The sequence below is a fragment of the Sprattus sprattus genome (genome assembly GCF_963457725.1).
Source record: "Sprattus sprattus genome assembly, chromosome: 18".
Taxonomy (NCBI): domain Eukaryota; kingdom Metazoa; phylum Chordata; class Actinopteri; order Clupeiformes; family Clupeidae; genus Sprattus; species Sprattus sprattus.
In genome coordinates, this window is record NC_137916.1 from 7852014 (window position 1) to 7874699 (window position 22686).

At 47.7% G+C, this 22686-nt stretch overlaps 1 protein-coding gene across 1 annotated transcript in view; it reads left to right on the plus strand.

Annotated features, from left to right (window-relative positions):
• Positions 1–3452: 3452 nt before the first annotated feature.
• Positions 3453–22686, plus strand: part of tnrc6c1 (trinucleotide repeat containing adaptor 6C1) — a gene marked incomplete at its 3' end in the record, with an annotated part of 32381 nt that continues 13147 nt past the window's right edge. The window contains exons 1-3 of the mRNA XM_080855893.1: positions 3453–3523; positions 3959–3980; positions 14384–14794. Coding sequence (XP_080712019.1) covers positions 3461–3523; positions 3959–3980; positions 14384–14794 — 496 coding nt within the window. The 5' untranslated portion in view covers positions 3453–3460. The remainder of the gene's footprint in view (positions 3524–3958; positions 3981–14383; positions 14795–22686) is intronic.

A 22686-nucleotide genomic window follows, 5' to 3' on the forward strand; every position in this document is an offset into this window, starting at 1 on the left:
CACACTTCATGGCGGGTGTGAGGTGTCTTAGGGTTCATGGGATCTGCTGGTGGTTTATTTTGATTGATTTATTGAAAACCACCATTCTGCTGTTACTGGAGAAATGCGTGGTTGGTGACATTCAAGCCCTGTCAGTCTGCCCATCGTGCCTTCAGTTTTCAGTGGCTGGTGATAAGTAGTTAATGCGTCCCAATGCTGTTTACACACCCAAAGTAGTCACAGCTCCATTCCACAATCAGGTACTTGAGCTAGCTGTTTTCTCGCCCCCTCCTTTTGCATCTGCAGAGGATGAGTGTATGAACGAGCTGTGCCCGGGGCATGCCCTTCAATGTTACATTGAGTGCATAAAGGCTTTTAGACAGTCCCATCAAATTTTTGTGTGGTTTGGCACACAGACTAAGGGTAGGGCCCTGTCCAAGCCAGGCTGCTCACGCTGGATAGTTAAGGCTTCTGAGTTATTGTACACGAGTTTGTCCAGAGGGGCTATATGCTCAATCCATTTGGGGGATCTCTGCTTTCTGGGAACATTTGAAGATTTGGAATATCAGTGGAAGACATCTGTTAGACTGCAAGCTGGAATTCTCACCACAAATGAATTTGCTTCTATGATGGATGTGGCTGAACCTAGTTTTTGAAGGGGGTCTTAGGGGCAGGATGCCTGTGATCGCCTTGGGCCCCAGAGAAAAGTAAAAGAAAACACCCTGTGAATAAGAGAAACAGTGTGCTAAACATATCATAATCATCTTGAATTGACCCATGATCAGCTGATACAGTATATGGCCTTTCTCTGAAGGACCAAAACGGTGAGCTGGTGCTCCATCCGGTCCCATGTGTTAGATCGCAGTCCACAGCGATGGAGAAACATCAGGGTAATGACTGTACTTTAGCAAGGACCAGATGTTTACAATGTCCTCCAGAGCATTTGCGCTCAGTATTTCAAGAGGACGAGGCGGTGTCAATCATGGCTATTTGAGCACTCCAGAGGGCCAGGCCCAGGAGAACGTTTGACGCCTTCTCAGCCAGGCATCCATCACAATAAAGGCAACAGTGTCAGAATTAAAAAAAAAAAAAAAATTGTAAATTCACATAAAAGCAGTAAAGATGCATACATGGCAAGACAACCAATTACATATCAGTACATCTGCATAAAATGGTCAACCCACATCCGGTCGTGGCATGTTATCTACATAGTTCTTAAAACCAGACCAACATTTATCAAAGAGATGTGGCTTCTTTTTAAGGTTAAACATAATCTTTTTCTGACACCATGTGTTAGGAAATTTCTTTTAGCCACATGGAGAATGACGGAGGGTCTACACTTTACCAGAGCAAAACAATACATTTATTGCCAGCTATCATGGCCTGTTTGGTAAAGCGATATATCGATAGCCTGGATACCAGCCCAAACCCCGCCCACAAAAAATTTTGTCAGGGAGATTTGGTCTGGCTCTGGGTTAATTGGGAGAGAGTTTCATCGGTAGGATCAAACCGGACCAATCAAATTGGCAGGGCGGGCTTTATACGTTGATGGACAGATACCAACGCTTGAGTTGAATTAACCGGTAGATTCGAACTCCGACCAAGATGGCCGCGTCTCGGGTGCTTAGTGGGGAATATTTTATGTGAATTAAGCTATCTACACGACTTTTTAATGTCTACAATGACTCGGTGAGTTGTGCATGTGCAACACGAATGTTACAGACTATTGTTTGTCTTAACTAAAGTTCTCTAGACCATTATTGTTATATCATTGCTAACGTGTACACAAAATACCCATCGAAATAAACTGTAGCTTGTAGCCTTAATGCTAATTAATTAACGTGAGCAGGCATATCTCAACAGACATTGACAGCGCATTCATTTTGAAAGAGGAACAGAGAAACGCGATTAAGGCATTTGTCATTGAAAAGATGTTTTTGCCGTCCTTCCTAGGGATCAGGTAAAAGTTTAATCTATCAGATGGTAATAGGCTACTACGTTGCTCTGATTGGTTCTAGGTATCCAATTCAGCGAATAGGCATTTTCTTTCCTGGTTCGTTGAAACACGCCCCATAATCACAGCCCAAAGGTCCGGTATCAGACTCATATTCTGACTAGAATCATGAGTATGACATCGTCAGGCTAATATATCGACCTAACAGGGCTAACTTCGGTGAGCAAGGGATCTCAAACCCTGTAATCTCCTTAAGAGCCTCCCATATAAAGCCTCCCATATAAATCCCCAGTAAGAACTGATAACTTTTAATGTATCACAGTCCCATAGCATGTGAATAAGAGTCCCTGTCTCTGTGTTACAGCTGCAGTCCTAGCTTTTGAGAAAATTGATGGAAAGCTATGCTGTTAATTTTTCTTCTTCTTTCAAAGCCTTAGACTATGTGCAGTTTACAACGGAAATGCCACACTCCAATTTAGCTGTTAATATAACACTACCTCTCCTCTCACTCTTCTTTCTGTAAGTGAGAAACGGCGAAATATCAGAAAGCATTTCAACAGTTTTTGGCACATCTATGTATGTATGTATGTATGTATGTATGTATGTGTGTAGGAGGTTCTCCTTTGCTGTACCCTGTGTATCTGTGCCTGCTGGCACTGCCAAGAAGCCACCTGAGGTGATGCTGAGACATTATGTCACACCTGGTGTGTGCCCAACCTTCCCATGAGGTCGAGCCTCATTGGTAGACATGAATTAAAAAGAAAACAACAACAACCATCAGTGCCAACACTCATACTCGACAAATTAGCTGTTAGCACGGCTATTAAAAAAAAAAGTTTCCCATTGCTTTCAGTTGTCCTTCATGTAACTTTTCCCTCTGATGGCTTTGATGTGTGTGTGATTGTAAGAGCTGGGGGTGGGTAGTTCGTCTCCACGTAGTGCACATGATGGATGTAGCCTGGAACTGAGCGAGTCACCCATCTGCGGCTCGGGATCTTTCCCAGCAAGCCCCGGGAGGGGGTAAACTACAGCAGGTGTGGCCGCGCAGTAAGCCCTCTCACAGAGGGGCTGTTAATAAACTTACCAGAGCAGAGCCATTTTTCATCCTGACCCTCTGATCGGTGTCCAAAAGAAACGCTCCCCGCTTCCGCGCCTGACAGCCTCAACGAAAGACGAGGAACACCTCCAATCTCACTCCCCCTTGCTTATAACACTCTCAGGCGGCTTTCGTCCTCAGGAGTGGGTCTGTGTGGTGTGATGGCTGCTGTCACTGGGTAATAATGGTGTGATAGCAGCACCTAGAGATCAGTGTCACTCACATGAAAGTACTGCCATTTCCCTCTGTCTCGGAACTGCTTTAATTGGATGGAAAGCCGCAGGAGTATCACCCAGCGATTTGCCTTTTTCAATCAAGCAGACAACGTCTCTGACACACACTCTCTCTCTCTCTTTCTTTCTTTCTCTCTCTCTCTCTCTGCTTTCCACAGCCAAGAGCCGAAGCAGGTAACACGAATAGAGAACCATTTGATGGAAGAAAAGAAAAAGAAAAAGCAAGAAGAAAAGAAAAAGAAGGACGCCGCTCAGAAAAAGGTGAGGTGTGCCGTTCATGCAGGACACACCGCCCCCCCCCCCTCATCTGTTGGTTTCCCCCAGTAGTAATGATTCTCAAGGCAGAACCACGTCCACTTTACAGTTAGTTCAAATACACAGACATAGGCCTACACACACAAACATACATACACACACAAACACACGCTGGAATAACAAATATGCTTGCAGCTTACCTCAATCAAATACCTACGCTTATGGTGAGAAAGTTGTAAGATTCGACTGGATTAGTGGATTTCTGGTGATAGGCCTGTGCCTTGTGAGCTGAGACACAGGAATGTTACCTATTGAATGTTAACTATTGTGCGGCATGTGTTTCTTTTGAGTGAATATCTAAAAGCTGACCTGCCCTGTTGTCAGTGCCATTGCCAAACAGCTGTTTTGATACTCACGTGACATATTTTGTTCTCTTTTTAGGCTGCTGAACAGAAAACCAAAGGTGAGTTTTGAACTTTATATTTAAAATGATCCCCCCACACACCCCTTTAACATGCATTTTAACATGCTGTTATGCCCCCCTTTAGAGCTCCATAGCTTGGCGCTTAAGCATCACATTTAGTTTCAGTTTGTGTCTGTGAGCTCGTTTGCCTGCAGAGAGAGTGGCCACACTCATCTAATCAAGCTTGAGCGTGCACTGGAGTCTATAATAAGAGACGCTGATGGTGTGTGTTTCTGAAATGCAGAGTAGGTGTTGCATGTGAAGCCTGCCTCCTTGTGAATTCTGATGTTTTTTTTTTTTTGAGTCTGTCTTTTGTGTTTGTCTTTGTTAACTATCATGAAGGTGGAAAGACGGCCTTTTATTCGGCTGCAGTGGAAGCCATAAAGGCTTAAGCCTGGTGACCATAGAGTGTTACAGACATACCCACTTCATAATTTAAAAAAGCAGTGAAGAGCAGTATCACACAAGGAAGGGAAAGGAAGTGGAACAAAAGCTTGAAGGAGAGTAAAGCAAGTGAGACTAAGCCCAACGTGTGTCTGACTTTAACCCTGGGGACCGGACATATCCTCCTCATCTCCGTCAGCCTGTTGAGCACCCTCCAGGGGCAGATGCAGTGAGTCCTGTCCATAGCGGACATTAGAGAAACTGAAACAGGCTGTCCCCTGGGAAGATGGGATAGGAGGTTGTGTTGTATAAGGGACTCCGTGATTGGCTGCCGTGAAGCTCGTATGAAGCGCGTATGTGCTGATTGAGCTCCAGGCTGGAGAAGTTCCCATGAGCCTTTGGACTCTGTGAGCCAGGAATGCTGTCAGCCAACCAAAACTCAGGTGCATATGAGTGATATGTGATGTTGGGAGAGGGATCTGAACTCAGTGTGAACCTGAACCTGGCTGGAGCTCTATCTCTCTTGGAGGAAGGTGTTCTGTTCACAACCACGCCTCACACACACAAACACACACACGTACGTTATGTTCACATAGACAAAAAAACTCACAATCTCTCATTCATTGATTAATTGATACAGAGAGCTTTACACATTGCCCATTTGTTTGAACTTCATCTGGGAGTCATATGTCTTTCTCTGTGTGTGTGTGAGCACGCGCAAGTCCTTCCAGAGAATTTCCAGTAAGTTTCGCGAGGCTGCATTCATGGAATGGCCAGTTGGCCTCTGTCCAGTATGGTCTCTTAATCTGCTTGCAGATTTTTAGTTTGGCTCTCTTTATCCTTCTCAGCGGCCCCATGTCCGACTCACGTTGAGCACGGTCAACACTACTACACGTACATGTACTCATTCACAACCACATGTCTCCTGGCTTTGAACCCTTGACATTAGTGCTGTTAGCACCTTGCTCCGCCAGTTTAGCCACGAGAGCACACCTGGTACCTGGTATTACCAGGTCTAGTAGGTCAGCCTCACCGGAGCGTGGCGAAGGGGTGTGTGGAGTGGAGCTGGCTGGAGATCGGCGTCACTGGGGGAGCAGGGGCCACGTGGAAGTGGACTCCACAGAGGGGCATGCATGAGGAGGAAGAGGAGGAGGAGAATGATGGGAAAAGCCACGTGTAAGACTACACTGTCCTTTCCAGAGTGCAGCGAGGAGGCCCCTCTCAGGGAAAAACAAGGGGGAACGAAAAAAGGCAGAGCAGCAATAAGATTGAGAGAAAGTTAGAGGAAAAAAACATGAATGGAGACTAAACTGGCAGATAAGCGAGAGGAGATTCATGGGAAATGTTTGTGCCAAGCCAGAAGCAAGAACTCTGAAGGCATTAGAGCGGGTATGGGGTTTGGGAATGAACTTTGAAGGCATTAGAGCGGGAATGGGGTTTGGGAATGGAAACCCAAGCTTTGGAGGAGTGCATCACATGAAAGGCTAACTGGCTGGCTGTTACAAGTGATGGAGCAAAAGACAAGTGAGACGAGAGGAAAGGCAAACAGCACGTCCTAACGAGTGAGACACTGAAAGAAAGGTGACAGAGAGAGATGAGCGAGAGAGGTAGGGAAACAAAGACAGAGGGGAGGGATAGAGAAGGAGGCCGAGAAGGAGGAAAGCAGAGAAAGAGGGAGAGGGAAGCAGAGAGAAGCGGCAGGAGAATCGTGTGAAGGAGGGAGTGAGAACACACTCGGGTTTCCTGCGGGTTCAGTCTGGGGGTTTTGGCAGCAGGGCGACCCAGGGGGCCTCAGAAGGTTTTTTTTTCTTTTTCTTTTTTTTTCCACTGACTGAAAAAACACGGTCCTTCCACACACAGTCTCTGCCACCCCCACTGCTTCAGCATGTGGAAAAACACACACAAACACACAAGCAACTCTCTCACACACACACACACACACACACACACACACACACACATATACATACACACACAGCGGGGCCTATTACAGGAAAGCACTTCATCCCCCTGTAATGCAGAAGCAGGCTGCACGGCCCCCTTCTTTTTCTTTTGATGTTGTTTAATGCATGCGTGGACTAGCCTAGATTCACTCGTCCATTTGTATGTGTGGGGGGCTGGAATGGGGAGTAGAGCTGAGGTCTCAAAAGATTCATTATATGCACTTATCCTTGTTTTTTCATTATATATATATGTGTGTGTGTGTGTGTGTGTGTGTGTGTGTGTGTGTGTGTGTGTGTGTGTGTGTGTGTGTGTGTGCTGCTCTAACAGACACGCTGCTGTCACACCCAGCTCCCTGGGCTGCAGCCTATCTGTCACAAGGACTACAGGCTGTCATGTCGCACATTTTCCCTCTCTCTCATACACACACACACACACACACAAAGTGTATCCCTGTCTGTCTCCTAAACACACACATACACAGTATTTTCCCTATCTCTATCTCTTACACACACACACACACACACATACACACACACACACACACATACACACACACACACACTAACACACACACACACACACTAACACACACAAAACACAGTCTCTGCCTCTCTCTCTCATCCACATACACCATTTTTCTTTCACATTCATACTGACAGGCCCACACATACTGACACTCAATCACACACAGCCCCTTCCCACTCACCCAGCTGTTCTGTGGAACTCCAAGTGAGAATAGGATGAAAGTGGGAGAGACAGAGAGAATGGAGAGAAGGCATGGCATCAGTTGGGGTGACGCGTCATGTGGATCTCTGAGGAGAAGAGTCCTCCATCTACGCATAGGTGCTAGGAAAGAGCACGAGCCCACTCGAGGCGGTTATTTTACGCATTTAAATTCCCGTTTGTACCTCGGCCAGTGGGATACTGTTCACAGTGAAGTGCACCGGCCCGGTCTGTTTCTGGCTCATGCCCACAGAATTCCAATGCCTGGTTGCCAATTGCACGGCGTCCACTTGACTTGGGGCATGCATTGTGCCCCAACCTCTGAGAGCCTCCAGAGCTTTTGCACTCACTCTCATACCTTGGTCCTTAAGTCGAGACTGTTGGTATAGAATTATAGTTCTTACCAGGGGCAGCTCGTCCACAAGGGCGATTGGGGCGATGCACTGCCTATGGGAAAAGGGGGGGAAAATAAATGAATAAATAAAAATTCCTGAGGTATAAATTAAATTTCCTTGTAAATCGCTTTTGATTAATGTGTCTGCTAAACGGCTTAATGTATTTTTTATTTTTTTTTTTCTGTCGGATTCTACCACTAGACCGTCTGACATGCCTTTGAATGTCATTGTCCAATCAGGTAACAGCCAGGCAGTCAAGGCAAAAGTCGTGCTTCAAATGGCCCCGCCCCCTCGGGCCGATTTTGGGCGAAATTAATATCGCCCCAGACCTCTCCCATGTTAAATCCATTTTTTTTTCCATTGCATTCTCTATGGCTTCCGGGAGGGCTTGCTCCTCCATGTCGTGTCATAAGTAATGGACGTAAAAGCCTATGGTAAAAGCCAATAAGGACGTCACACAGCTTCGACAGAGGCATGTCAAGATGGCACCTGTTCAGTACAACAACTCCATCCGCTCTTTGACATAAACTTCTTTTTAGTCAGCGTACTAATGAAGATAAATTGACCAAAAAAACATTTATGACTTCCTAGAGTTTCTACAAAGGGAGGGAAATTGGAACGGAAGAAAATCGCGGTTGTGAAGTGGCTAACGCAGTCTGTATTTCTGTATACCACTGTCACTTTTCATAGGTTTCACAGTGTGAACTAACTATGAATAATTTTTTATGTGATGACTTATTTTGCTTTTGTAAGCCAATACTTTCAAGATCAGTCAATAAACATTGTTGGTTTTGACGTATGCTGCCACCTTCTTTATGTTGTTAGTGGACATATCATGTGTCCTGTTCAGCTATGTTACATCATACAACATTTGAGACATGTGGATAATGAATAAAGTGGGATCATTTAATGTGGAGCCACATCATGTTTGCTTATGAAGGCTCCTGAATGTAACTTTCTTCCATAGCGTTCCACCTGTAACTTGCTACTCTAGCTATGTAAAAAGTAATATTAAAGGGGAAATATTACTGTTGGTTGCTGCCAATAGTGGACAAAAAGGTATTGCTGTATGAGGAAATCCACTAACTTAATGTACCTACTGAATCATTATCCAAAAAATTGCCCCCCCTGAGAATTTTTTCAGGAGCCGCCACTGGTTCTTACATAGCATATGCTGAGAGGATTAATTAGCGTGTTAAACAAATATGTATTGTATTGAAACAGCGTGTCAGTGAACCTAAGGTGGGTTTGATGGCTGTCACAGCAACATGTTACGCTACAGACTATAAACCATATGTATGTATGGAGCTAAGGAGAGCTGGTACTTCAGTTTAAGTGAATTATTCCATTTATTTCATCACACACCACGGCCATAAAAAGTTTGTGTGATTCGTGTAACCTCTTAAATAACCAGTTATGTAATCACTGTTGTGACCTTTCAACCTTTCCGCACCCCGCCAAGGGAGCCCATTGTAGATGTCAACATCCTCCTCCCTTTTGTATTAGTTTAGTTTAAGGGCCAGGTGCTGTGCACAGTTGTTTTTCATTTGCCCGTTTGTGTTGTCTGAGCTATTTGTTTTTAGAATTTGATTCCAGTATGTGTTTATTCAGTCAGAGGTGGAGGGGAGGTTACAGATTGATACACTTCAAGGTGTTGGTCTAAGATGAGTTTCTGCTGTCATGTGTGTCACTCCCAGACCAAGCTGGAATGGTTTTGATTGAGAGGGCTTTGTTTGAGAGGGGGGGGGGGGGGGGCAGCAAGGCTGATATGGAGGGGGTAGACAGCCTGCAAATGGGGCCGTATTTATAGCCTTCCCCCATACTGTGTTGTGTCTCTCGGCCAGAGAGACAGAGAGAGAGAGAGACAGACAGACAGACAGACAGACAGACAGACAGACAGACAGACAGACAGACAGACAGACAGACAGACAGACAGACAGACAGACAGACAGACAGACAGACAGACAGACAGACAGACAGACAGACAGACAGACAGACAGACAGACAGTTTAACTGTAATTGAGCTGGTTTGCTATTGTAGCTAACCCTCCAGCCCATAGCCCCCACTCCACTCCTCCTCCTCCTCCTCCTCCTCCTCCTCCTCCTGCCACTTCCAGTAAACCCCAGGAGTGCTGCTGGTATGTGCAGAGACAGGCAGCTGTGGCCAAGTCAGATGGTGCAGTGGTGCTTTAAAGCCCCATCTAGACACTCCTCTTCCCCCCCTGCAGAGCCCCCAACTAAAATGTCTTATTTTCAGTTCATCATTCTATTTAAAAGGGTGCAAATGCACACAAAGGCGCTGTCCTGAGCATTTGTCTGTTTGTCTGTATCGTTCAGCAGAGTCATTTTGAGGGCCACAAAAGAAAGGAGGACATTCTACACTAACAGGGCTTTGATGAAGCATGCACGCATTGTGCCCAAATCATGGCCTCTTCAAATCAAGTCAAGAAACGCAATGTGGCTTACATTCAAGTGGGAGCATGTTCATCAGGCCTGTGGTCTGTTTGTGTTATTGCATGTGCTTCAGACTTCAGTTCAGTACTTCTGTTTTGACCGTCAGCTCATCAGTGGCTCTGTCAGTGGCTCAGTCCTGCATGTGAGAGCTGCTTTAGGGAATTATATAAACAATACTCCCCCTCGTCGCTCCTAGTTGACCAGTTTGTGGCTGCATTTTCTGTTTTTAATTATAACAGGTTATTTACCAGTCGAGTATCAAATCGCTATTAAATTATAACATAACACAGGGAGGGAAAATGCGGTTGGCCAGTCAAGAGTGGTACTGGTCTGTTTCGTTTTCTGTTGTTATTGACTACATTGAGGATCGTCTGTCTTAATGATGGGAGTTTGGGCTCGGTGTGAGCATCAGGAGGAGACTGAGATGGGAAGGTTGTGGAGGTCTCCCAAGCAACAGCCCTCTGTCTCTTGCTCACGTGAATCGCATCACATCTGTTCCTTACCAAAAACAAGCCCAGCTCCTCATTCACACACAGACACCTAGACACCTAGACACCTAGACACCTAGACACCTAGACACCTAGACACCTAGACACCTAGACACCTAGACACCTAGACAATCATTCAGATCCACACAGCATTTCTGGCATCAATTAACAGCATCAATTTATTTCAATACAAAGTAAAAAATAAATAAATCACGTATTCCCCAAAAATATATTAACAGTCTATCATGGAAGGTCACTAGGATCGTTGTAAGGTATAGTTATAGCGCCCGCAGGCATGTCCAGTCAGCACATTCCTTGCAAGGAGCCCAAGGTGCTCGCTGTCTCCAAACATCAGCAGAGACCCTCGCAACTGCCCTCGGCCTCCAGGACCTCCATCATGTTACAAACCAAATCTGCACACTCAGGCATGCGCCAGAGATAAACTGGTACAGGAGGTAGAGGAGTCGTTTAGTAATCGGAAGGTCGCTAGTTCGATTCCCCACTCCTCCTTACCAAGTGTGTTAGTGTCCTTGAGCGAGACACTTTACCCCTAACTGCTCCTGATGCAAAAATGCAGTTTCCTTGTACGTTGATTTGGATAAAAAAAATATAAAAGCGTCTGCTAAATGTAATTGTTAAACTTTGCTCTGCTTGTTGCAGTTATTTCATTCATTTTTGTATTTGTTTTCTTTGTTGTTTGGTAGCATTTTGCTAAGAACTTTGTAGACTGGTAAACAGCCAGACGTAAGGAAGAACCACAGTTATGTGAGGATTTGATGACAGACAGGACTTTTATCGTGTTCTGAGAATATGCTCTCCACTCAAGCTGAGCCTAGTGACAGATATGAGAAAAAGATCTAAAGATGTGATATAAACAAGGAATACGAGGTCACCTAATTTTATTATTTTACCTTCATGTAGTTGTCTGTAGCTCTGTGTGTTTTTGAAGGTGTCTGTGTCTCTGTGTTTTCATTGTTTGGTCTTTTGTGATTTAAGCATGCTGAGCATTTTGGCTCAGCAGCAACTGCAGCGCCTGAGGCTTTTGTTTGTCTGTTTGTGTTTGTTTGTTTGCTCGTTTGATGTGGTCGTGTTAGGAGAGGGGGGAGGGGTTGCTCACTCTCTCATTATAGACCCAAATGATTAGAGCCTGCCTCTCTCTTTTGCCATCATGTGGAAATCCCTACATTTATTGATATAGGGACACAAACAACATAAGTACAATAGTCATTATTTATTTGCCAGTGAAAAGAAGATACATTCTGTCAGTTAAAATGTGTGCGTCTGTGTGTGTATGTGCATACCCTGGGACTGTGCATCACAAACAAGGATTTAAAACACCTCGTCTGCCCCCAAATCCTATTCTTCTCAATGCTGCGCTGCTATTGGTGGAGACTGGGCAGCTTACTCTCTCCCCAGTAAGCTTCTAGAAGAATCTGCCTCCCACTGCCCCCTGCTCTGGCATCAGAGAGGGAGACGGCGACCGAGAAAGACCCAGGCTTCATTTAACCCCACTGCGGCAGGTCCCTGTGTGTGTTACACATTTGCAAACATTGATGAATATGGGGTTAGAGAGGGGTGAATGACAACTGGAGGGGGGGGGGGGAACTAGAGAGAGATGGGAGGGAGAAGAGAAGACTGAAGAGATGGATAGAGAGAGAGAGAATGAGAGAAAGAGAAGTGTGAGGCAAGTGGGAGAGAGGAAGACTGTAGGCGTATGGAGAGAGATCGAGCGAGAGAGAGCGCTCCTCCCCTCGCTGGTCGGCCCAGCTCACGGCTGGCAGGCAGAGCTGGAATGAATCAAGGGATTTGGCGTCACTGAGTGCAGATCACAGTGAGGCTGCGCGCCAGGACTCCCCTCCTGACAGAGAGAGAGAGAGAGAGAGAGAGAGAGGGAAGCAGAGAGGGAAGGATGGAAGGCGAGACAGAGAGAGCAAACCGGGGGAAGAGAAGTGGTGAGAGAGAGAGAGAGAGAGAGAGAAGGATGGGGGTTGGCGAAGCTGAGGGAAAGAATAAAGTGTGTGTGTGTGCGCGCGCGCATGTGTGTGTGTGTGTGTTTGTGTGTGCACTTGTCTGCGTGTCTGTGTGTGTGTGTGTGTGTGTGTGTGTGTGTGTGTGTGTGTGTGTGTGCACTTGTCTGTGTGTGTGTGTGTGTGTGTGTGTGTGTATGTGTGTGTGTGTTCTGTTTGAACCAATCAGTACAGTTCTGTCCTTTTTTTAAAAGTGGCCCTCACACTTACATAAGTGCGTGTGTTCAGCAGGTCCCGTCACTTCCAGCGTAATGTGGGATTCAGGCTTAGGGTAGATGTGGAGGAGGAGGAGGAGGAGGAGGAGGAGGAGGAGGAGGAGACAGCACAGCACAGCACAGCCACAGCACAGCCATAGCCACAGCCACAGCCACAGCCACAGCCACAGCCACAGCACAGCCACAGCACAGCACAGCACAGCACAGCACAGCACAGCACAGCACAGCACAGCACAGCACAGCACAGCACAGCACAGCACAGCACAGCACAGCACAGCACAGCACAGCACAGCACAGCACAGCACAGCACAGCACTTTGTAAAGACGGAGGAAGGTTGTTGGAGCTCTGCAGCCTTAAGTGCTAAAAAAAAATCAAAACACATTTCAGGAGGGACCACACACAATGTATGGGGAAAAGGTTTCATGTGTGTCACATCAGTGTTTTTCACTCTTCACAGGCCATGATAGATCACTGCCTACATGATTCCTGTGCATAGTTTGAAATAAACTTCACTCAACACAGTTATCAGATCTAAATGATACATTCCCAGTACTATGCAGGGGGTTTGCATGTGCTGCCATAAGTGTTCAGAAAACCATGGGGTCACATTCAATACACTGGGCGGCACGTGACACTACAAGCAGTCATGGCGGTGGTGGTATTAGTTGAAGCTCCATGATGACAACAGGAAGTGTGACATCGGTGCTGTGCAGGTGTAATAGGAGAAGCTATGTAACGCATGGCAGCAGCCTACTCTGGTGTTGTCTTCCTGGCTTGTGTGGTGTGACCTGTTTACATTTATCATCTGTCTGTGAGAAACCACACCTTCACTTCCTCACTTACACACACACACACACACACACCACCCCCCTCCCACCCACACGCACACACACTCCTACACACTTTTTCTCTCTCACACACACACACACACACACACATAGCTCCCACTGGCTTTCCTGGTACCTGTAGATCACAGTATGAAGCGGGTGACTGCCCTCGGTGTGTGTGGAGGGGTTATGTAATCCTGAGGTCTGTGCCGGGGGAGCTGGATTACCCAGCTGAAGTGTGAAGGTGTCTGCTCTTCTGCTGGTGGAAGGAAAAGTGGGCATTTCACCCGTGTACTCCCCAATGCAGTCGAGTGTGTCTTAGCAACGCCTAGGGACACTGCGGCACATTTAAGGAAGAGAGTGTGTGTGTGTGTGTGTGTGTGTGTGTGTGTGTGTGTGTGTGTGTGTGTGTGTGTGTGTGTGTGTGTGTGTGTGTGTGTGTGTGTGTGTGTGTGTGTGTGTGTGTGTGTGTGTGTGTGTGTGTGTGTCTCTGTCTGTCTGTCTGTCTGTCTGTGTGTGTCTGTGTGTGTGCGTGTGTGTGTAAGAAAAAGAGTGTGTTTTTCATGATGTCTGGTATGTTTCTGGAGACTATTATGCTAGGAAATAAATCTTTGAATGGCTTTGAAAAGGAACATGTTGCCGTCCTCTAAGCATTTCAGCCCTCTACTATACTTCAGTGAGCTCGAAGTGGTTCGCTAATTAGCGGAGAACAGTTATGACTAGAGTGAAGCTTGGAAGAGTAATTCATCTTCAGAACTGCCCTGACACCCTCTGTAGTGCCTGGTTGCTTTGTTTCATGGTTAACCCCTCAGGCTTTCCCGCCTGAAGACCATGTAGCTTCCTAGCTTATAGCATGTAAGCTAACCCTCCTGTGTGTGTGTGTGTGTGTGTGTGTGTGTGTGTGTGTGTGTGTGTGTGTCTGTGTGCCTTTTTGTGTCTCCCCAGTGCCAGAGTCTGCCAAGCCCAGCCCTGCCCCTCTCCCCCCCACCAGCCCTCCCGGGCCCCCCAGCAGCAGCGGCAGCAGTGGCAATGGCAAGCGAGCTCCTTCCTCATCCTCCTCCTCCTCCTCCTCCTCCTCCTCCTGCACCTCTAGCGCTCCCCAGCAGCAGCAGACGCAGCAGCAGCAGACGGCAGGTCCGCGTTACCCGCCCCGTGAGGTGCCCCCACGTTTCCGCCAGCACGAGCACAAGCAGCTTCTGAAGAGGGGCCAGCCTCTGCCCCCCGGCACCCTGCCAGCCCTAGCCCAGGCACCGGCTCCGGCTCCTGCCCAGCAGCCCTCCTCGGCCCTGGGCTCGGCCTGCTCCGCCACACCCAATCCTGCGCAGACACCAGCAGCCTCCTGTAAAGCCCAGCCAGGTCAGCATCCCCCCCCCCCACCCCTCTCCCACCTCACCTTCACCCTTCTGGCCATAACTAGCTCCACCCACAGCAACCACAGCCACAAGCGTCTCTAACCTTCACCCTTGACCTTTTGACCCTTGACTCCATCTCCTCAGCCCTTCCTCCTGATGCCCCTGTGATTTCATGTGTTGTATGGTGAGAAGTGGCTCCCTCTTGTTGTCCAGGTGGCTTTGTGTCAGGTCTTAGTTGGCAGAGCAGCATGCAGATTCAGTGCTGGTGAATTTGTGTCAGGTATTAATGTGTGATTATAGGTAGACCGCATGGCGGTTTTTATCTGTTCAGCTGCAATTTGCATGCTTGAGCATTGTCGTAAGATGGAGGAAGGGGAGGAGGGATGAGAGGAGGAGGAGGAGGGATGGGGAGGAGGGGACAGTAACACATGAAGTTTGTAGGCCTCTGGGGATCAGATGGGTCCGCGTGGGAGGTAGATAGTACACATGTAAACACAGCTGTCTTCTCTGCTGGATATCTTTATTTTCCCCCCTCTCTACCTCCTTCTCTTTTTCTTCTCTCTCTCTCTCTCTCACTCTATGTCTTCCCCCTGTGCCGTTTTTTTTAAGGGAGCTGCAGCTTATTGTTGCTCGGTCTGTTCAGCTGTAGGAGTGAATAGGAGAGGGAGAATGGGGAGTCTATTGGTTGCGGACTTGCAAGTCTAATTTTTGTCGGGTAAGCATAAGAGTTTCCTGTGCTGAAGGGTCATTTGTAAGTCTCTCTCACTGTGTGTGTGTGTGTCTGTGTGTGTGTCTGTGTGTGTAGTGTCTGAGTGAGAGAGAGAAATAAAGAATTAGTGAGAAACAGAGCAAGTTATAGCCAGTCTCCCACAGGCCAGAGATGGATAGATACAGTTGACAAGTGAGAAAGAGAGAGAGAGAAAGAAAGCAAGCACGACCTGTGAGAGCAGAAGGGCTAAGATGGCGGAGGCCCAGCAGCTGAGTGGGCAGCAGTGACTCACCGCTGCCGATAAAACCAGCCTGATCTCCCCCAGCTAGAGCCCCAAGCCAACAGATCCTGTGTGTGTGTGTGTGTGTGTGTGTGTGTTTGTCTAAGTGTGTATCTGTGTGTCACTGTATCTGTGTGTGTGTGTGTGTGTGTGTGTGTGTGTGAGTGTGTGTCTAAGTGTGTACCTGTGTGTCACTGTATCTGTGTGTGTGTGTGTGTGTGTGTGTGTGTGTGTGTGTGTGTGTGTGTGTGTGTGTGTGTGTGTTAGTGGGTGTGTGTGGGTCTCTGACAAAGAGGCTCTGTCTGTTACCACTCCTTAAACCCAAGTGGTTGTCCGCGTGAAGCCCAGAGTAGACTCCTACAGGAACCAGGAGAGGGTTGGAGAACGCTGCACAGAGTACCACACACTATCCTTACACACACACAGATGAACCAGGAGAAGGTTGTGAACGCTACACAGAGTACGACACACTATCCTTACACACACACAGATGAACCAGGAGAGGGTTGTGATCGCTACACCGAGTACGACACACTATCCTTACACACACACAGATGAACCAGGAGAGGGTTGGAGAACGCTACACCGAGTACGACACACTATCCTTACACACACACAGATGAACCAGGAGAGGGTTGTGAACGCTACACCGAGTACGACACACTATCCTTACACACACACAGATGAACCAGGAGAGGGTTGGAGAACGCTACACCGAGTACGACACACTATCCTTGGGGTCTTCCTTGTTTCTTTCCTCCCTCTCAGTTGTTCATGGGTTCTATATCCCCTTTCCCCCCTGTATGCTAGCGTTGTGGTTTGCACTAGCCAAGGCGCTGGCTGTTTTGGATGTGAGCGGCTGCCACGTGCTCCTAGCGATGGCTACGCAGGACGTTACCTAACGCAGGCCAGGGAGCACAGGGCGTAACACGAGCTCTCCGCCTCGTCGTGGCTCTCCTGCGTTTTTTTTTCCCTTTCCTTCCTCTTGTTCTTTTTCCCTATTTCCCTCTCTTTTCAGCGAGACGCTGCTGGAATGCGTCCCGCTTGGATGGCTGCCATGACGCTCTGGCTTCGTTTACGGGCCCTTGGCTGCACAACGGCCACATTCATCCCCTCCCTCTCCTCCTCCGTTCGTCCCTTTTTTATCTTCTTTCTTTAGTTTCATATTCTTCTCTCCTACTGTCTTTTCTTTCTTCTTCTCTCTCTGCTTTATTTGTCTTCTCCTTCCCCCACTTTAATCCCTCTCTTCTTCGCAGTTTGCAGTCTCCTCTTCCTTTCTTCCCTCTTGTCTTCTCTTCCCATTTTTCTCTCCCTTCTCCCTCTAGCATGGGTTATTCTGTCCTCCTAACCTGCCCCTTACTGGTCCCCTCTCTCTAACTCCTACACTGGCCCTACCCCGGCCAAGACTCTGTAGTGGTCAACCCTGGGCAGCAGCACAGAGGATATCTGACCAGCTCTCCAAACAGCACCCCCCCCCCCCCCCACACACACACATCCTAGTTCAAATCGTACTCATAATCTAGTGTTATCCCCCTCCTGGTTCTCACTGTCGTCAGACTTTTTGTCTTCGTCTTTCTTTCTTTCTTAATTTCTTCCTTCCCTCTGGCTCTGTGTGAATGAGCTGAGTAGAGTGGAGGCAAAGCTCGGCCCTTCGTCACTCCTCCATTACGGCGTGCCCGTCTGGGCCAGCCATTCAGAACTGCGGCCGTTCAGGAGAGCAGAGCAGGGCAGCAGGCTGAGCCTAGCGCCTGTGTGGTGTCTTACGAGCTCCAGGGGGAGGCCACCGGGGCCTCTGAAAGTGAGGGAAGCCGCCTGGCTGAAGAGGCCGTGTGTGGGGGGTCCGGGACAAATGGGATATGGGGAAGCAGGTTTACGACCATTCACGTTAGACACATTTCATATTTACTGAGCTCTTGCCAGCTGGACCTGAGAGGGGAGGGGTGAGTTTGTGTGTGTGTGGGGGAGGGGGGGGGGGGGATGAAAGGCCTTGGGCATGTGAGGGTGAGGTGGAGCTCCAATACTCTCAAGCACTACGTGTGTGTGTGTGTGTGTGTGTGTGTGTGTGTGTGTGTGTGTGTGTGTGTGTGTGTGTGTGTGTGTGTGTGTGTGTGTCTCTGATGGAAAGTTGGTTTTGAAACCGAGAGTATTGTGGATATGGCAAGTTTTGTAAAGCATGTGGTTTCAATGCTTACGTGGGAGAAAAAGGAGGTGTGTGTGTGTGTGTGTGTGTGTGTGTGTGTGTGTGTGACGGAGAGCTACGTCAAGAATAATACAGGGAGAGAAATATATATAGAAAATACAAATGGGATTGTAATTTGCTTTATTGCAGTGTGGTTTTAAGGTGTGCGTGTGTGTGTGTGTGTGTGTGTGTGTGTGTGTGTGTGTGTGTGTGTGTGTGTGTGTGTGTGTGTGTGTGTGTGTAACATTGTGAGTGTTTGTCAGTGCTCTGTATCAGGCTGCCCGATGCTGCCTTGCCTGATTATGTCGGGCTGCATTTGCGTCATGACCTCACGTCCTCTGCCGGGCATGCTGGGTAGTGGGCCGTGTGCAGCAGGCAGTCTGACAATGGTTGCGTAAGACTCATCCCCCCCCCCCTTCTTCAGCCCACTTGTGTACAGGCAGAGTGGTGATGTCAGCAGCAAAGCCCCAAAGCATCCACATACTACTCTCTCACACGCTCTCTTTCTCACTCTCTTTATCTCTTTCTCACTCTCTTTCTTTCTCTCTCTCTGTCTTTTTATCTCTCTCTCTCTCTCTCTTTCTCGCTCTCTGCCTCTCTCTCACACAAACACAACTTAAGGCTGTTAGTGTATATGAGGACTGCCATGGTTTATGGGGGGGCTTAGCAGTGCATGTGGAAAAGTGATTGTGCAACCCACCCACCCCCCTTTGACTTGGCCTGCCTACACAGACTGGAGAAGTTCATGGGCTCTGATCTAGTGTGAGCTGGCTATCACCAAGCAGTTGATCCTGTGTTTGCATTTCTGATTTTTTCTTGTATGATTCACCCCCCCCTTTAGTGTTTATCTATTATATAAATATACATTGTGTCTTGTTTTGTGACACCATTTGTGTATGGTTACTCCTTTGACTCTCCACACCTTCCACACTTATGAGGAATTCATATACACACACACACACACACACACACACACACACACGCTCTCTCTCTGGTTCTACTTCAACCACCGCACTGAAGAGGCATATACCAAAGTCCTCCAATAGAGAGTCGTGTCTGTGAAGGGAGAGGAAAGAGGAGGACAGGAGACCAATAATAATATCCCTCTAAATAAGAACCATCCCAGAGTGATTGATAAAACCACCATGCCAGCTCTACCGGAAAAAGCCGAGCAGGCCGCGTTGGAGCCCGGCACCGCCGTGTAGCCTATCCAAAGGGCTTATTTGGAGACAAAGGAGTAATTAAAGTGGCTTTGATTGCATCATTGCATGTTTGGCTGGAGAAAGGCTGCCATTGAATTAGCACATAATAAGTGGCTGTTCTGACCAGGCATTGTGCATGGGGGGGGGGGGGGCGTCAGGGATCATTTGTAAACAGTGGCACTCTTTACAAGGGGAGCCTGGTGTTCTGGTGTAAGCACTGCTTTTATTCAGCAGCATCACTTTCTCACAGAGCATCTCTCTTTCTAGTATCTCTCTCTGTGTCTTTGCATCTTTCTTTCTCTCTGTTTGTCTTTGCATCTCTCTTTCTCTCTCTGTCTTTGCATCTCTCTTTCTCTCTCTCTGTCTTTGCATCTCTCTTTCTCTCTCTCTGTCTTTGCATCTCTCTTTCTCTCTCTGTGTCTTTGCATCTCTCTTTCTCTCTCTCTGTCTTTGCATCTCTCTTTCTCTCTCTGTGTCTTTGCATCTCTCTTTCTCTCTCTCTGTCTTTGCATCTCTCTTTCTCTCTCTGTGTCTTTGCATCTCTCTTTCTCTCTCTCTGTCTTTGCATCTCTCTTTCTCTCTCTGTGTCTTTGCATCTCTCTTTCTCTCTCTCTGTCTTTGCATCTCTCTTTCTCTCTCTCTGTCTTTGCATCTCTCTTTCTCTCTCTGTGTCTTTGCATCTCTCTTTCTCTCTCTGTCTTTGCATCTCTCTTTCTCTCTCTCTGTCTTTGCATCTCTCTTTCTCTCTCTGTTTGTCTTTGCATCTCTCTTTCTCTCTCTCTGTCTTTGCATCTCTCTTTCTCTCTCTCTGTCTTTGCATCTCTCTTTCTCTCTCTGTGTCTTTGCATCTCTCTTTCTCTCTCTCTGTCTTTGCATCTCTCTTTCTCTCTCTGTGTCTTTGCATCTCTCTTTCTCTCTGTTTGTCTTTGCATCTCTCTTTCTCTCTCTGTGTCTTTGCATCTCTCTTTCTCTCTCTGTGTCTTTGCATCTCTCTTTCTCTCTCTCTGTCTTTGCATCTCTCTTTCTCTCTCTGTGTCTTTGCATCTCTCTTTCTCTCTGTGTGTCCCTGTGTCTGTCCTTCATCACTGACTCTTTCATTTCTCTGTTCCATCTTTATATTGTTTTCCTGCAACTACCCCCCCTCTCCTTAACCATCCCTGTCTGTCTGTCTCTCTCTCTCTCTCTCTCTCCACATCTCCATCTGTCTCCAGTAGTTATCCGCCCCCATTCCTCTCTTTCTCTTCATCATTCCTGCATTTCTCTCTCTCACCCCTCATTATGGAGTAGGCACACACTCTAAGACATTTAGTGCCTGGCTGTGTGCCCACAGCCATTCGTGTGTGTGTGTGTGTGTGTGTGTGTGTGTGTGTGTGTGTGTGTGTGTGTGTGTGTGTGTGTGTGTGTGTGTGTGTGTGTGTGTGTGTGTGTGTGTGTGTGTGTGTGTGTGTGTGTGTGTGTGTGTGTGAAAGCTCTGGAGTGCTGTGTAGAACAGAGCATGGAACAGCTCTGGTATGTCAAGTGTTTAGCAGCCGACTAAAGAGAAGCATGCCAGTAATCAGTAGCACAGGCTCTAACTCTGTGTGTTTGTATGCGTGCATGCTTGTGGTGTGTGTGTGCTTGTGTGTGTGCTTGTAGTTTGTGTGTTTGTGAGTGTGTGTGTTTGTCTGATACGGACAGGACCAGATAGAGAAAAAGAGAGTGAGGTCTTGTTCCTGAGCGTTCGGAAGCCCGGGACACCAGTGTCTTTGTCTGTCAGTGCTCGGCGCACCGTTCTCAGGCAGCACTATTGTGAGCCGCGCTGCTAATTGCTGCAGCGGAGTCGACTCCGACAAATATTTAGTGACAGATTTGGAAAGCATGAAAGTAGACGAGAGAGAATGGAATCCCCTCTTGCCCCTGTTTCCTTTTCTCATGCGGCTTTGTCCCCAACCTCCCAACCCAGCCCCCTCGTGATCGCACAATGAAACACTTTCTACACTAACCTTCTCTGCCCCCCCCCCCCCCCCCTTTATAAGAGGGGGTGGGCTGGAAAGACAGAGAGTGTCAGGAACAGAGGGAGGGAGTTATAAATAAAAACAGAGCTGAGAGGCAGCAGGACAACTAGCTATGCTGGTTTGTTAGCATGCTAAGCTAACGTAAGCCTACCAAGCCCTGCCACTGCTCTCTGACAGCCTTTTAAACCTGAGCCTGTGTAGCTCAGCAGACAGACGCGCCACAGTGTAGCTGCAATGGCCACCTTAGCTGGCCACAGCACCTACGCGTAGGGCTCCGTCAGGATGGCCGGCCAGCACCCCTCCTCCTCCTCAGGTATTTGTAGCCCCCCTCTCCCAACCTTCCCTTTATCTCTTACCCTCACTCCTCATCTCCCTCTCTCCACTCCTGCCTCACGCAGGATTAGGTTCTTTTCCCACACCACTTCCCTTGTTCTCCTCCTTTTTTTTTAAAGAACCGTGTCCTCAAGCAGTGTGTGTCCTGTGGGCTCTGGCTGGAGGGTGCTGCATGAGAGGGTGCGCTGGGAAAAGGGAAGTGTGTGTGTGTGTGTGTGTGTGTGTGTGTGTGTGTGTGTGTGTGTGTGGTGGTGGTGGTGGTGGTGGTGGGGGGGTTAGGAACCAGAGAGATTTTGACAGCTGCTGTGTGCAGTTTTGGCTTTAGTTCAAGTTTGATAAAATGGCGTCCCTTGCTGCATAGCCACACACATTCCTAGGACGGTGCAGCCCAGGGAGCATACAGTGGCCCTGTTTTCCACTCTGTCTGACTCTGTTTTCTCTCTCTTTCGTCTCTGTCTTACTCACTCTCTCTCTCTCTCTCTCTCTCTCTCTCTGTGTAAGTTTCTGTCGGTTTCTTGTCCTCTTGTTTGTGCCCTCCCCCCCCCCCTCTTGTAATTGTTGTCTACCTTTGTAGTTTAGAGGTGAGCAAAACTGAGGAGGGCAGCACAAGTGCTTGTATGCTGCGGCTTTTAGAATCTCAAACCAAGGCGCGCGCGCACACACACACACATACACACACCATGTGCCAGACTAGCTGGAGGGTGCCCGCCAAGTCATTAATCCAACACTTTTCGGCTTAAGTCTCCATATGTGGCAAACTTTGTGGTCTTTTCCAACATTCTTTTTTGGTGTCCCCACGTAGTTGGCTGTTTGTTTTGAAGCCTACTGGGTAGACTCAGGGAAATCATGGTAAACGTTGGATTGTGGGGGTATGCAGGTGGGAAGAAACTGATGCATGTCTGGGATCTTGCAGGAGCAGGAGAAAAAAATCCACTCCTAGGAGTTGCAGTTGTGTGATGCAGCTGATCACAGAATGAGATACTGCTCTTAGGTTTCCCAAGGGTACCCATCACTAAGCCAGTGGCCACAGCAGTGGGAAAGTGAATGGGAGATATTAGTTGCTGCCACACTCCCTGAGATTCTTTTGGAGGGATTCTGTGTACATGCATTTTTACCACTGCTGCATTTCATCATTGTATTATATTCACTTTATGGTGAATATTCACACTTGCAAATAATGACAGATGTCCACATTTACG